Source organism: Rhea pennata, chromosome 1, assembly GCF_028389875.1.
Source record: "Rhea pennata isolate bPtePen1 chromosome 1, bPtePen1.pri, whole genome shotgun sequence".
In the NCBI taxonomy this organism is placed as follows: Eukaryota; Metazoa; Chordata; class Aves; order Rheiformes; family Rheidae; genus Rhea; species Rhea pennata.
Genome location: NC_084663.1, coordinates 10537007 through 10554411, shown reverse-complemented (window position 1 = coordinate 10554411; position 17405 = coordinate 10537007). Strand labels below are relative to the sequence as shown.

Below are 17405 nucleotides of genomic sequence, written 5' to 3'. Positions count from 1 at the left end.
ATAGGAGTAGAATTATTAAACCTATGCCCATTTTTCAGAGTCCATATGTATAGAAGGCTTCCTGAGGGAGAATCATTTTCCTTTGTGAGTCTTTAAGATCATTTATGTGCAACCTATGTGGTGTTGTGCACATGTCCAACTCGTGTAGTGCCATCTTCAACTGACATTTCTGTGATTTTAACTTTTTCTGATGTCCTTGACAAGTAATCTCACCAGCGATATGTGTCCCTGAGTGTCTCTTCTTCTAGTTCTTCATGAGAAGATGCTGACCTACATTCGATATTTATCTCCAAAAGAGAGATTTCCTTTTGGCTTCTGTGAATCTCATTCTTAAAAGCCTGATTTCCCCTAGGTGTTCCAGGGTAGACTGGCGGTCTGACTTAATTCCAACACTCAAGTGTTGCAGTGATCAGCTTCTACATCTTTTCTAGAGTGAGACCTAAGAAAGCAAATTAGACATTTATGGCTAGTAGACACACTGCTCTTTCAATTACCTACATTCATCTTAAGATCTTATTATACCTTCTGCAAGAGATGTTCATACACTAGAAAATACATAAGCAGCTGAGCTGTGACTGAGCTAAGAGTCCATGGAAAGTATGTTAAATAAATTCACTAGTGTATTTGAAATAACACTCATTTAGAGAGAAGGCAGGTAAACATGCAACATAGGGCTTGTACCTCTACAAAATGTTTCTAATAAATGCAAACATATGCTTGCTTATTTAGAAAGATTAAATGGCATTAAGTTCTTTATAAGATGACTATTAACATACAGGCAGACATTATCTTTCCATCCCTTATTTCTGTCTCTGTCCTCACTAACTGCCTTGTCACAGGAAGCCCTGAGGTTGACTGACAGTTCTTTCCCTTTCATTTTTTTTTTTTTTGGTGCCATGTTTCTGATAAAGAGAGGGTGTTTGAAGAAATGATTGTCATTAATTAAGGATAAGATCTTTCCACAGTTGACAAATGAGTGTTGGAGGAGGAGATTTTTTTGTGCAAAGTATTAACTCAGCTCCTTACAAGAGCAAACCAAAGGTACAGAGTAAGAAGTCCTTTAAGAAAAGAATATGAGGAGAAGGGGTGTGTTAATTTCTCACCCTTAACGTATGGCTGCTGCTTTACATTCAGCATGGACTGTGACTGCATTTAATGTGCTCTTTCACTGATTAGTAACCAGATATTCACTGCACTTCAGTATTTTCCTGTAAGAACTGAACATGCAGGTGAAACAATCCTAAATATATAGGGTTATTTACTTAGAGACTATGGCTGTGTGGGCTTGACAAAATAAAACCCTTCTAATTCTCTTAATTTCTCCCTGCACCATGAGCTGGCACGCTGCAGAGGTGTGGTGCTGGATATAGCAATCAATAACCCTGTGAAGAGTGAGGCACCTCTGACGTGTGTGCACTCTTACAGCTGCCCTGTCATCCTCTCGACACCTTCACTGACACAGACAGTAGCTCGCAGGGACATTTTGCTCACTGGATACACAAAATATCCTTCCTACATTCGGAAAGGGCAGAGTTACTTGTGATTCAGTCCCAAGGGAGGCAAAGCAGCAGCAGGAATTACCTTTGACTTAAATGATCTCAATGTACCAACAGAGACACTGAGTTTTATCTACTTTGTTGGATTTTCTTCTGGCATGTTGTCATAAATGTCTTCCTTTTTCAAATATAACGATGCCATATCAAAAAACAGAAGAGAAAATACTGGCAGAATAAAACAGTGCTTATACTGGTCGTGCTGAAAAAACAGAAAAAAACCCACGAGATTCTCACTGAAAACAAACAGTGAATTTCTACGGCATTAAATTTTGCTACATTATCACTCACTGATCTCTACCATCATTGCTTTGGCACCTGAGCAGAACTGTGATGCCAATTGTATAAAAAGGAAATTGTAAGTTATTAATGAATCTTTGCTGAGAAAACTCTTGGCAACTCCTTCATATCTATCAGTATTGCTTGAGGATGGTGATGCTGAATATCATGCAAAGAAGAGCTGCGAGTTCTAGATAATGGCATTATTCTAAAGGAAAAAAAAAAAAAACAAAAAACAAACTTGAGAGAGGCCAGCCAACAAGTCTACATTCATTTTTCATTCAGAGCTACTATTCCCTTGCCATCACAATTTTGGCCCAGTTTCTTATTCCTTGAACATCTCATTCACATGCTAAAATTGATGGTAAATGCTTTTGTGTGCAAAAGGCCAGATTATGCAGATTATACAAGACTATGCACAAGGAATCTGTATCTCAGAGCCAGTTTTCATTAAGCACGGAAGCAAATAAACAGAATGCATATGTGCAGGATATAAATTTTAAAGGAATTCAGACTATTTTTATTATTGATATTCATAATATGACATTTTCTGGATCCCTAATCAGGCAGTAACCTCCATAATGGTGAGTATGAGGCAAATTCTATGGAATTTAAATTATAATGGTGATACAAGAATGAAATTCAAGTTACAGTTGCGGTGTAGCTGGGTATCAGGACTGTGCCTGTTTGCATGCCCAACACACTTCTTCATTAATGCCTGGATTGGTCCAGGAACTCCCTGGCCAGTCTCTGCTCTGATGGATTGATGTGAGTCAAGGTGATGCACTGAACTGCTTTGCAGCTTCACATAAAAGCAGCAACTAACTATTACAGGAATTCTGCAAGTGAACTGATCTGGAGATTTCCCCAGGTAGCATCTGCTGTGCATAGACCAACCAAGATACGTTATTTGTACAGTAAAGATGTGCTGATTCATTCTCTGAATAGAGAATCTGGCATTCCTATGGACTTCCCCAAGCAGCTCCTGCAGCAGAATTAACTAAACTGTACATAGATAATTTCATATACTCAGTAGAAACTGTTCTTCCTTATGCAGAAATGGTCGTATAAGACCATCTTTTGTGCATAGTTAAGACAGTTAGGAGATGGTTTGTACATAATGTAAAATAATCTGTAATAATGGATCATGCATATGCTATAGTGGTTACGCAGGACCACGGGCCATCTGGATTATAATTCAGCAAAACAACAGTTCAGAGAGTCTCATCTGATACAGCTGAATGCACAGTTGCAAGGATGCTTGAAATAGAGACTTCTATCACCACTTGGACATAGTGACTGCCTGCTGTCTTGGAGAGATCTGACTCCGCACAGGAACATTACTTGTTTTTATTTTTATTTATTTTTTTAACCATATCCTCATTTTTGTTCTTTTGATTAGAAAGTGAGGGAGAAGAAGAGAGGGAGAAAGGATAAGAGGTAAAGGAAGGGGGAAAGAGGTAAAGGAAGGTTAGAAAAAGAAAGAAATAAAGACAGAAAAAAAAGAATAAAGAAAAGGAAAGAAAGAAAGGAGGGAAGGAGGAAGAGAAAAAAAACAATGAACCATTTTAATCTAGATTAATATTCAATAACCCTACTTGTATGTCACTGCTGTAGTGATGTAGCTGTGGTGGTGTAAGAATGCATACATTTTTAATTTTCCAATATTTAAGTAACTTCTGTCATGCAATAGATTTCTAAGTTTGTCTCTGGTTAATAATCACTGTCCAGTTAACAAACAGTTGCTATCAGTTTGCAGATATTGTTTAATAAAAAATGATTTTTTATAAATGCAAATAAACCCCATGCATGTGGCTCCTGGAAAGGCTATTCAGAAAGCTGAGGGCTCAGCAGAAAACCATATTTAATGAGAGTTTCTTTGTATTTTAATCCTTCAAACACTGAGAGAGCAGGAGGGAGGCAGGTATAAAGTCAAGATATGGTACCTCAAAGATGTACAAGGAATGAGAAATGCAAGAATTTATTCTGCCTCAGCTTCTCCCTATTGGCAAACTATGCCCCCCTCCCCTGCTTCGGCGCTTTTCCATCCAATCTGCATTTGAGTCTTTTTGTATTTGTAAGGAAAAAGACATCCTGTATAAGCATGTCTCTTCAGCTCTCCGAGGATACATCTGGACTGCAAATCAAAGTTTGACTGCGGCTTGTAGAGGCATAACAGCTTGTTTATACCGACTAGAATTTAGGTATTGCACAGCATAGGTATAGCAGCAGGGAATTCAGCAGGGGTATAAAACCCTAGCAGGATCCCGAGTGAACGTGCAATCCCATGCTGAGCATTGCATTAATAAATGGGAAGTCACTATCCACACCTTGGTTTTTCACTCATCTCTTATCAGTTATTTACCTTGGTGCACAGCATGAGTGCCACGGTTGGCAGCAGCACGAGCTAGCAGAGAATTTGGAATAGGCATTTGACATTGCACAAGCGTGAGCGACTTCGCAGGAGGAGAACTGGGCCTTTAGCAACATCAAATCACGAGCTATGCGCAGCTGTGTGGTTATAATTCCCCTTGCTCTTCAGGAAGAGTGCGGCTTGGACCGCAGCATTACTCATCTCCTTGCAGGGCACAATATCTCCACCAGGATGTCAAGGCACTCCTGGTGCCGGAAAGGGCCCTGGGCAGCAAGGGCTGGCGAAGCAGCGAGGCCGGGAGCTTCCTTCGAGCTGCATTCTGAAAATCGCCAGTGGGTGTCACACCGACTAGCAAGAAAATACCTCCTAATAGGTACAGAAAATTGAGGTTAACACCCTAAATACGAGGTGGGTACTGGAGGTGGAAGCGATCAAGATTTTACTGCCAGAAACCCTGTGAAAACAATACTTAGCAATTCAAGTGAGTTCGTGCCACTTTCTACTTAATGCCTGAGGGACCACTGGAGTTGGCAGTCAGTAATTACTTCTTCGCAGAAGCAGAGTTTGATATATATTATTAGAATTCATTAATCTAGTTAAAAGAAAATCTGATTGTTTCACAACAAAAACACACAAGCTTACAACATGTACCTCTGAAAGAAGACAAACAGCATATTAAAAAGCTCTGAGTTCCTTATCAACATAGTTTCTTTTAGATGTGAGGAAGAATGTAATACCAAAAGTACAAACAGATTGATTCTCTCCTTCGCAAACAGTCAGATTTACATGCATATTTGTGTTAGAGTTGCGGAAAGGAGACTAAATCTAAACTCTTGCAATAAATTTCCCTATGCAAAGATATAGCAGAAAAAATGGAATCTTATTCTATTAACCACATCTACAGACTCCTATAGAATAGCTCCAGAAACTTCACAAAAAGAACCTAGTTCTCAGTTCTGTACACATTTAATATCTACACAAGCCCACACAGTTTTCCTAATTCCTCTGCTAAATTTAATAGAAAATTCTTGTAGGGAGAATATAGAGCTGTACAAAAAGCAGCAGCAAAACAGACTGCTGATATGTATAACGAACACAGCAGATTTCCCATCTGTTTTCAATGTCTACATAGCTTGTGTATCTTAAACTAACGTTGTGACCTTTTTCTGCACTGCTGCTTTCTGTTATAACCAAATAGCAAGATTTAAAATGACCACTGAATTTCCTGTTGCACATGGTACAGGAACTATTTTTAATACTGCAAATCTTTTGCATGATTCACACTAATCAAATTAATTATTACGTCTGGTAAATGGTTGTTGTTTACCTGAAACTGTGTGATCCTTTGGGTCTCTCAGTAGTTTCAGCCTTGTATGAGGAAAAATGTACTGCAGAGGCTTCCCATTTATCTGAGGAACACAAAATGCATGTGTTACAAAAAGATAAAACATTATCAATTGCAATAATAATTTAAGACAACAAGCAAACAAACAGATTTCATCCAGGGAAATATCACAACTTCATGATTCAGATATTCACCAAGTTTCAAGACATGTTTGTCAGATTACAAAACCTTTCTGCAAGGAAACAAATATTTGCTTCCATAAAATCAGATTCATTCTGAATATGGCTTTAGTTTTGTTTTTATATCCTGATAAATGGAAGATGGTCACTGTCTTCTGTAGCATCTCTTCATATTAGTCCTTTGTCCAAGGATGTACAAGAAGAGAATGAAATTATACATAATTTCTATAATCATATAGAATACTTTTTTACAGTGACCTAAAAAAATGGTGGTTGAATTATGTGAATAGCCATGAGTTATTGCTCTAGTTTCAGCAAAAACACATATTCTAATATGCCTCTTTTCATCAAATTTTAAAGGCCTTTTGAAAGACCCAGCCTAGAACTTTTAGGACTATATGTGACATGAAAATGTGCAACTTAGACTGATACTGGAAAATGTCCAAGCTGAAAGCACGTATCTCCACAACATGCACTAAAAAAAAAAAAAAAAAAAAACCTACATCTTCCCTATGAAATGGGCACTGAAGAGGTCATGTAGCATGTACTGAACCATTTCTCAGAGATGATCACTGTGTGCCCACACTAAAACGCCTTCGCAGAGAGTTACAAAACTAACATGGCTCACGTATCACATACTCATTCTGTCTTTGCTTTTTGACTTTCAGAAATAAAGAAGAACCCATAATCTCTCCGCCTCTGCCACAGTAGTGCCAAGCCCGAGCCAATATACCCGAACTGAGAGAAGAGAGCTTGCCTGCACGGGGCTGTGTAGCTCAGACCCATGGGGGACTTCAAGGAGCCAATGGAACAATATTAATCAGCATGGATATGCAAAAGCTTGAGTATATCAGCAGCCTACTGCCAAGTGTTTATTACTACTATTTTTATTTAAGTAGCATTTAAGGGGATTAAACTCCTCCTGAACTAAGCACTTCAAACTCAGTCTCTCCCTACAGAGTTCATGGTGTTAGCAGAGAGCACAAACAAATGACAGGAGAGGAGACAGAGAAGTCAAATGACTTGTTTAGCTCAGTGAGCTAAGCAGAGTGAGCCAAAGAGTTTATATATCTTTCCTCATAAATCAGTTTCAGTGGACGATGTAGCACATAGAAAGCTGAAAATCTCCCGTAGCACAGTAAGAGTGGTACTGGCCATAATCAATCTTAGACAAAAAAGGCACCATGGATGTGATAGTGAACAGAAGCACTCTAGAATAAACCAGAACTTGAAAGCAGGCAGACTTTGTGAGTTAATATGGAATTTTGCCAAGATATAGGGTCTGATACTGTCAGGAGCACATAAAATGTCATGAGACTTCTACGCTTATAAAGGATTAGGGACATTGTTATGTTTTTAATGACACTATAAAAAATTCAGTAAGTTGAATTTAACAGTAAGAATAACCTATTTGTCATATGTAGCTTATACAAAATTGCAAAAAAAATCTACACTGGAAGAGTAATCTAATTGTACCTAATTAAATAAATAAGCAATAATTGGAAAGTAATAAAATTCAAAGGACGCTCTATAAACACACTGTACCAAATCCTTAACTGGGATCCATTTCAGAGGAAGCAATTCAATTTAACTGACGTACATTACAGCTCAGAAACTTCTATTCACAATTTATTTTCAATCCTCCATTGCTTTTTTGAATGAATAATAATCCAAGAATATACAACACCATATAGTACATAATTTGCTGACAAATACATTGGAAAATAGTGTCCTGCTTTAGTCTATTAGTTTCTCATTACTTTTACTTCCAGAATTTTATGATAAATATAAATCTCAGTAATTCATAAAGTTATGAATAAAAACATTAAAGTTTATTAGCATTCAGGCTACCAGATTATTGTTTTTTATTGTTACTGGGAATCAGTACTTAAATTGAATAAGACATTAGACATTTGCCTTCAGAATAGTGTGTGTCTGAAAGTGGCAGGAAAATAAATAGTATGGAGCAACGCTTGCTGTAAACAGACTCTGCAGGTAAGAGCAGTGATGGTGTTTTTGATGTTTTACTTTAAACAATAATGAAATCTACTAACACGTTTGAAAGAGTGAAGAACACAAATCTTTCGATGTTTCCATTTGTTCACCTCTTTCTCTGACTTTCACTAAGGGTGGATCCCCCTCACCTGAATACGTGCCAAGCTGATTACTCCCTCACTTATCCCAGTGGAAATCCAGGCCTTCCTCCTCCAGGATGCAGGAATGGAGAACATGCCATTCCCCACACTAGATTCAGGTAACTGGGCTGAAGTGGCCCGAATCCTTGTTGGTTTGCTACAAATCCCACAGACTGGGACCGTTACCTGTCCTTGCCATGGAAATCCTTTTGTCACCTTTCTGGCAGCACCTAGTAGCACACTTTATTAACGACCCTTGCAGTTCAGTGCTGACAATATCCTCTTCTGATTACATGCACATCTTCACTCTCCAGTGTACCTTACCTCCTAGCATGCTGTTTTAGGCTGATACGGGACTCAGGTCACATTTTTTGGCACATTACTCAGCGGGCCCATGGGGGTTTTGCATCACAGTGAGAAAACTCAAATATGAAGTGTTTCCTCCAGGCACTTCAGCCGCTGTCACATGTTTCATTTTATTAGTCAGCCTGAAGCCTTTCTGATGAATGTAGTGAACAGCAAATAAATTTGCAGAGGTTTTCTGCTGTTACAGAAAATCAGTTTAAATATCTCTTTTTTTCCCTCTTGTTGTCTTGACACTTTTTGTCTGATAAAGAGATTCCACAGACATCACACGTAATGCATGACAATCAAAAAAAGCAAACCTCTTTAGTGCTTTATTTAAGTATATACACTGAAAAGCATAAGTTGTAATTCTGCTTTTAGTGTTTCAGGCAAAGGGCATAACAAACTGAACTTTGGATCAGACCAACATAGCCACAGTAAGCCCTGCTTTTAAATGATGCTGCACCTCTCCTTCCACCAGAGTCTAAGACAGGACCTGATATGTGAATCTCAGTAGTTGTCGCTGGCTGCAGTCCTTTAGGAAATAAGGTCTTCAGCAGAAAATTTACCAGAACTAAGTATCAAGGAAAAAAATGATGGATCCTCAGGGTGATGGGGTAGAGAGTATCTAGCCAAATTTCAGAATACTACAGATTCTCTGGCATGTGTGTGAGAGCCCTGTGGAAACTGGCACCAGGAACCGCCACAAGCAAGGTAAACCTGACCCTTTGAGCAACTGCATTCTCTCTATGTGGAGCAAGAATGTCAGATCTCTAAAAACCCTAAAGACAAAGAGTTCTCACTACTGGTAGATCCCTGATGATGTGGGTATTTTGCAGATAAAGTATTTGAGAAAAAATTAATGGACACATACAACGTTCCTGTCCATCAGTACAAGCCAGAGTAAGCAGCCAGTGCTTCTGCCTTGAGCTTGGTATTTTCCTCATAGAAGTCATTCTGCCACGCAGTGAACTAAATATTGCTGGGTGACTAAAAGGATGAGTAACTGCTTGCTAAATTCTGTAGAAAAAAAGTCTCCTGACTTATAGTGAGGGGGTTGCTGACAATTTACTCAGAGCAGATTAGACATTGGAAAATTATAATTTTACAATTACCCTAAATTTAGAAATGCCTTATTTGTCACCAAATTTCCAGAGAATGTGAAAAATGAAATGCTCTCCTCAATCCCCCCAAAGAAACAATTTGCTACAATTTTAATGAAATGTTCTGGAGAATTTGAAAGCAATCAAAATGAAGAAGTATGGAACTCTCAAATGTGGAACAAAAGGTTGCAGGTAGCCTTCTAGGTCACTTTCACAAACAGTGTTTTTCCATTTTAACCTCATTGCTTCGCCTTATGACCACCATTTTTCACCACTACTTAAATAAGCAAAAGTATTCTTAAAAAAGCTTGATTGAAATGTTGTTTTTAGGGAATCAATATGGACCCATGAGTCAAAACAAACATATACTTTCTTAAGGGCCTTTAGGAACAGGGAATTAACATTGGAAAGGTTTCATCTCTAGAGCCCTGGCCTTCTCTTTTGGAATTAGATAATTGTTGCCAAAAAGAGCTATAATTACAATATATTGCTATTATGATCAGTTTGGGGTTTTATTATTCATTTAGGACTTAAAAAGACTGCCTGTGATCATTGAAAGTTGTGTATTTAAAACTCCTCACTGAAGGGCTACCTATCTTCAATTAATATACTCTGTCTCCTTGCTCTTGCTCCCATGGTATCTCCTCCTACTGTTCCTTCGCATCTTGTTTGAAGTAGCCAATTTATTTCAGCATATAGCAATAATTTTCACAGAAAAATAATCACAAAAAGAACCTTGACACCTGGAGACTGGCAGAAGCTGTTGGACAATGGGCAGTGATTAATTAAATTGTCAGGGTCAGCAAGGATCAGGGAGAGAAATCAAGGAGCTGCAATAGACTGCGTGCTGCTTAGGTTTAAATCACGTTCCCCTTTCTCAGGTGAGCAGTTCAGAATCACTGTATCAGCTATTAAGGTCCTAAAACGCACTGCAGTTTAACTTGATTTAAGACTAGCACCATAGAAGTTGCTATAGAAACAAATATATTTTAATATTAACAGTACAATGTGTGAGCTTAATCTGCTGGGCTGTAAGAAGCCCGTGGAACTCCCAAAGTTCAGGGCTGCCACTCTGCTGCTCACGACTGGCTTCAATAGCACAAGGTTGTGCTTTGTGTATTAGCTTTAATTGCATACACTATTTGGGATATAACTGAACAGCTTTTATTTCTTATAGTAGGGAAACTGAAGTTTCACACATATGAAACAATGTTCTGGAACATAAACACAGCAGTAGCAGGTAAAATAGTCACAGTTTTTAAGAAGAAGAAAATATAGATGGGATATAAATGGTGGATAAGTGAATCTGGGAACTTTGATGCATGGTGCATGGCAAGCTGATTAGTGCTGCTGATGCAAACACTTCCTCCTGTGGCTGGTTTGAGCTCAGCATGGAAAATCAAAGGAGTTGCAATGGCTTAATTACTGTACTAACCACAAAACTGTCATCTTAACTGATTTCTGAAAAGCCTTTGTGACAAGGGAAGCTCCAGGTGATGTTGGGTTTGTTCAGGTGGTCAGGATGAGGAATAATTTGCCATCTCTGGCTCCAAAATACTTTGTACCTGAACACTACAGCTCTCTGTGCAGAACTGGGCTTGTAGTCAGACAGCACAGGATACCAAATTCTGTTATTTTATTGTTGTAAAAGAGACAGGACTGAGAAAGCTTTAAAAGGATTGTTTACTTTGGCTGAACAAATTAATTGACCCTCAAATTGTTTATTTTTCTTCATAGCTTTAAAATGTGAAATGAATGTTAAAGAATATAGATGTTAGTATTGATTTATTTGCTTCTTCTGTGGAGTATTTTACTTTGGGAATTCAATATGAAACTAAGGATTGGAAATTTTTAAAATGAATACGACTTGACACTGTATCTTAGTAATTTCATTTCTGGATGTGTGTAAGAATCAGTTTGCTTTAGGTGATTATCTCAGACAAATGTTCACAGAAGATATTTAGCATGCTCTGTGCAACATTATGACAAGGTAGATGATGGAGTTGGCGAGAGTTGGTGTTTCTCTCTTCTACAGACACTTTGAAATGATTTTTCATCTGTGAGTGAATGACAGTAAACTAAACTGGATTGAAACAGATGAAGAAGAAAGTGTCATAAAACTTTTTCTTCCAAATAAATTTTCTTCTGCAGCAGCTTTAAATTTTGCTTCACAAAGCTTACACTAGTACAAACATCATTTAGATCTACTTAGAATGCATTCAGTCTTCCAATTTCCATCCCAAATTTTGCAAAACATTAAAAATGTCTTTGGTAATATTTTAAATGAAGTATCTCTATTTCCATCTACACATGGGAATATCACAATAGTTTCAGGAAATAAAAGTATTTTTCTTCTTAAAAAAAAAAAAAAAAAAAAAAAAAAAAAAAAAACTCAGTCCCCTTAACTTTCCTCCCCCAAATCTTGATCAAAGTCTTTCAACCAGTCCTAGTGTAGAGCTATTGAAATGGGAGGAAAAAAAAAAAAAAAAAAAACCCAATGATCTGACATTTATTACTAGTAACATTCCATGGAACTATTTCTAATGGTAAATGCTATGGAGTTTTAAAAGCTATATATCTTCCTGATCATCTCCATGCCACAGAGATCAATATACTACTAACTATTTTCTTAGAGAAACCTTGTTATCAAAGTAAAATATTTAATTTTACATCATGATGTTGTAGCAGTCAGATATGTATGTTCAGAATAACACATTTTTCTCATTACTATTAAAGTGCTCAGACAGGCAGATATTTTATAGTGTTGCATATAGTAGTAATACTAAGAGCTGTGAAGTCTCTAAAGCATTTTTTGTCTTTCAAAGCTGATTTGTAGTGTGAATTATTTGAGTAACTTCCTTTAAGTCTATCTAGTATCTTCTGAAGGTCTCTTTCCTAAAAAAGGGGTAGGCACAGTACAACCTAGGCTGTGTAAAACTCAATATATACTAAATTCGTTCTAGGCAAAAGATAGAAAAATAAAAGTAAATAATAGCCTGTACTATAAGATGTGAATACTTACTTCATAAAATCTACATTCTACTGCTGAAGGTCGGGGAAAATGCTCACCAGCTAAAAAGTTTCTAAGGCTACATAAGAGTAGTATATTGCTGGTTGGATGTTATCTGAGGAATTAACACAAGCACGTAAGCTATTAAGTAGTACAAAAGGGCCATGGCATACCTTCTATTGCTCCGTTACGTCTCGCAGAAAGTAGAATATAATCTGAATCAATCAGTAAAATTGATAGCTCAAAAGGAAATGAAGCACTTAAATATATTGTATAAAATATATAAACTTCGTTAATACAAAGAGGATATATGGTTGTATACTAAGGTGAACTAGATTTCAAAATATTCATGTCTGAAAAATAGAATAGTGTATTTTTCTTTCTCACTCTTATAAATTAAACAAATTCTTAGATCGAAGTAGTCTTGCTGATTTATTCGGTAATTGTCCTCAGGGCCCTGGGATTATTCTGACTAACTAACAGTGGGAAACAATGTCAACAGAATGAAAACAACTCTTTAAACTACTAAAAGATGAGGTTTGAATTTGGATGGGATAAAGCTGATAAGGTAAAATGATCTTGTATATTTTTTTAATAGGAATACCTAATTCATATACAGTACTGATCAGTGGATTAATTCCTTTCAGACATTTTTCAGAAATTAAAAGACAGCTTGAAAAATTAATACTAAAATTTAGAGAAAATAAGCAATTTAAGGCCATCATCAAGTTCTGATGGCAAACGTAGGTTCAACAGCACTTAAACTGAATTTACCTCGAATTTGATTAATCTCATAGTCCCTAGACTATCCAAGAGCATAATGATTAAACTTTTAGACATTCATAAAACTACAGGCACAGCTTACTTGGTCTTGGTGTTGACTTGGTGGCCGAGAGTGGGATAACTTCTCTGGTAGCTTTCTGTCAAGGCCATGTCCGTTCTCCAAACGAGATTCCCGGGGCTTGTCAAACCAATCTGTTTCTTCACGACGGAGATGATAGGCTTTGAAAACCAAGGACAGGTCAAATGTTCTGATCCAGTGCTGGGCAAAGGGCAGTAATGTGCATTGTGCATAGCAAACATGCATAGTGGTTATTAAATGGCCATGCAGCTAAAGCAAAGTTACAGGCAAGACTAAAGACATTGAACTCAGGCATAATTTAGCTATAAGTGACAAAGCAGAGTGAAAAGATTCTGTCTATGTGGATATTAAAATATGGATATTAAGTATCAGAAGAAATCCACTGCAGATTGCTATAATGCCTACTGAGTATTGAGTCAACTGACAGGTTTCACTCTACTGGGATCAGAATCAGCTTTTATGGGTTCAATAATATTTATCCTACATAGCATAGAGATTTTCCTCTATAATGTCCATCAGTACAAAGCAAAGCAATATGCAGCTAATTATAATACTACTAAAAGTTTGAAATGTATGTTTTAATGAGTGAGATAAATGTAGAATTAGAAGAAAGATAGTATTTGTTTCAGCAAAAAACACCAGAAATTTGCAAACTTAAAATAAGGTCAATTGTTGCTCTAACAACAGAATTGAAGGCAATTGTTCCATGACATAGAAGAGAATTTAAAATGTAAACTGTAGGATGTACAATTTTGTCTATTCAGTTGTTAAAGTCAACATGATCTAATTGGTTTAACAAATGACTGGAAAAAAGCTTTATGGGAAAAGTTCATTTTTTTCATGACCATTTCGCTAACTTTCTCTAAAAATAGGACTAATATATGCATGACTTTTTTTTAAATAATATTGTTCATGTGGTAAAAAGCCATCACGTATTACAGTATGCCTTTGGACAAATCTTAATCTGGGTCCAGATGTTATGCAGTCTATTCCTTCTGATGCGTGCACAGATTTAATCTGTCATGAAATGTCTTGAAAACATTATTTAGACCAGCAGAGAAGAAGTAAAAGAAACTTTATTGAAATGTGGATCTTCTCTGACTAGTGATTAGTTACTGACCAATTGCTCTTAATAACCTGTTACATTCTGATAGCCAAATCGTTTGTTTTACACATTTGTGCTAGCTGACTGGCTGTCTGCATGTACCAGGCTGTTTCATAACTCATCTCAACAGAACTTCTGACTGATGCTCACATTAAGGACCCAAGGTAGTCTTCTGATCCCAGGTACCCGTGCTGACTATCATAATCTGGATCATTAGATCAAAAGGAGGAAGTACGAAATTTGGTCTCTTCATGTCTCATCTGAGATAACTTTGCTGGGTTTCTTCTTTAGAAAAAATAGCATGTATGCAGAGCTCCACACTGCAGTTCAGAGATGTTTTTTTGTCAAAACTAGGATGAATGTGTTTATTTTATATGAAATGAAAATAAAATATGCATGTATGTGTATATAGGCACACACACCACACATATGTACACACACGCACAACTGTTTTTGGCTTGATTAGCTAGGACTTGCTCTAGTTTGAACCCTGAGATGAGCCAAGATGAAGCATTGATAGTTGTAGAGGCTATGACCTTGTTTCTAAATCTAACAAAAGCAGTCAGATTATTCCACCTGTAAAAACTCCCGCTTAAGTCAGTAAGGTCCCATGCTGTTAATCGCACACACTTTAAAAAGGTGAAGTTGGACTCCAGGTTGAAGAGCTCAGAAAACATTTGATCAGAGAACCCTAAGTCCCACAGGTGGAAAATTACACTGGATTAGCTGTGCTATAGTTAGACACATTTAACAGACACTACCGTTGTTGGCAGAGTGCAACCCTGAACCTTAACCCTACAAGTAATCTCATGTCACAACAAAGATAATTGGTAAAGAATACATAATACATTTCAAAATAGTGTGTACAGTCAAAAAGCATTGTGCATCTTAAATTTTCTTGATGTCTTCAAACTTGAATTTTAAATTTCTAAACTTTACTGTAGAATTAACGAATTAGTATATAAAAGAGAAAACTAGGTGAGAAAAAGTACAATTTCTCTCCACTGATCTAACCAGTGGGGATTACTGACAGTCATAAAAATAAGCAGTAGTTTCAGCATCCTTGAAAACTTTTATCTTCAACGTATTTAATAGTTTGTGGAAACTGCAGCAGCTTTGGGGTTAATAAAGAGCTACTTTGTTATATCAGAGATTTCATGGCACTCAAAACTGAAAAAATATCTCGTGTTTCAAAAGTTCAGCGCATTCATTATTTTCAGTGGGAACCTGTGGGACTGAAGTTTTTAATCTTATTGTATGTACTACTTTACTGCTGAAGTACAGTTTTAAGATTCATTAGAGTATGTAAGTACATTATAACTCTTACTAAAATTAACTTAAACAGAAGGTTTGAGCTCAGAGTCCTATTTCTACTCTCCTCCAATTTTTGTATGGAATGTGATTTACAAAAAATGAATAGAAAGTCAAACACATCTCTCCATTTGAAATGAAGGAAGTCATTTTAAAATCAATACCTTGATTTACATTTATTTTTATGTCTGTAATGAGTAAAGTTGTAGCTTTGATAATCATTATCACAAGAACTGTTTTTTCTAAGATTGTATTTCAGACAGATTTATTTTAATGAACCTTATCAATATTAGTGTAAATTGTAATGGCAAACTATTTTTTTTAAAGTGTGCTAAAAGGCTGGATGAAATAAAGCATAATAGCTATCCATCGTCAAGGCACTAGTGAGAGAAGTGTAATGCTGGGAGAAAAATGCTGTAACTTTTTGAAGAACTGGAATTACTTATTTAGAGCATTTTTTATCTTGCACCCAACTAACATGAATTCTTTTCAATTTAAATTATATGTTATTAGACATCCCCTAGGATAATTTGAAAATAATATAAACTGTTTTGATTTCTCAAGACTTGACTTTAAATGATGCAAAATTAAGTTATTGTTAAGAAACAACAAAAAAAAGCCTGCTAGAATGTGGAAAAAAATATTGTTAAAGGGGGAAGCACTGATATTCTGGGACACATCAATCAAATAAGGTATTTGGGAAAGGAGGAACTGAGTTAGAATTCTTCTGAAAGACTGTATCGTGCATCTAATCAGAAAATAGTTCAAAACCAAAATACATGCAACCAAACATGTAACATATATACCTTGTATAAATATGTAACAGAAACTAAAGCGCTGTGGTGTATCATAAATTCCTATGCTTGTTACTCTGTGGTAGAATACCAACAAATAGGCTAGCTTTTTGTATTTTGGGGTCTAGTTTGATTCTTCTGAGTTTTCAGGTGGAACATGCTGTGTCTCTCAGAGTGCAACCCTGCAACAACCCTTACAAGACATCAGTCAAGTCTAGACAGGAGAACACCTACTTACTTAGAAAGAATGATACCAGTTAGAATCTGGGGATCCTTTTAACTGCCATCTCATTTAATTAAAGAACTCTGTGTGCTAAGAATTTAAGAAGAATAGGAAAAACACTTAAACTTGTGATAAAATTAAAAAAAAGCTGATGATCCTGAAATTCCCCTGACATACACACCTCATGAGCAGACTGCAAGTATCTAAGAAATATATATATATATATATATATATAAACTTGTCGAATAAAACCTCACAACATATTGCAGTTTTAGGAAAGAAAATTGGTTTCCTTTTCTAAGCCATATGAAAAACTCAGCTTATGTAAAAAAAGAAATAATGCAATAAGATTGAAGTTAATGTAAACCTGAAAAATAAACCATACTACTTCATAATCATGCAAATATGTCTTTTGAGACAATCATTGCCATTTACAGACAATATAGCGCATGCAAAGTCGCTTTTATTGTGCAGTAAATACACATAAGAAAGAGATAAGGAAGCACATACAATTTGAACATATTAATTTCATTTTCTTTCAAACTGTCTTTATGATTTTTAAACAATTTAGAATATATTAAGTCTGAACTAGTCGAACAAACTAGTACATAATTAACATAAGATTTATCATTCTGCTGTACTTATTAGAAGAAACATCTTTTAATCGCACCATTTATAATACATCAGAAAGGTTCCTTTCATGAATCTAAGTGAGATAAACTCTTGTGCTTATTTGGCAGAGGTACTATATAGGGTGCACATAAAACCAGCTAGGCTGCATAATCCA

At 36.4% G+C, this 17405-nt stretch overlaps 1 protein-coding gene across 1 annotated transcript in view; it reads right to left on the bottom strand.

Annotated features, from left to right (window-relative positions):
* Nucleotides 1–17405, bottom strand: part of PCLO (piccolo presynaptic cytomatrix protein) — a 364298-nt gene that overhangs the window by 133144 nt on the left and 213749 nt on the right. Inside the window, exons 8-9 of the mRNA XM_062597873.1 lie at nucleotides 13189–13325; nucleotides 5534–5615 (exon numbers count right to left, since the gene is read on the bottom strand). Of these exons, the coding sequence (XP_062453857.1) occupies nucleotides 5534–5615; nucleotides 13189–13325 (219 nt within the window). The remainder of the gene's footprint in view (nucleotides 1–5533; nucleotides 5616–13188; nucleotides 13326–17405) is intronic.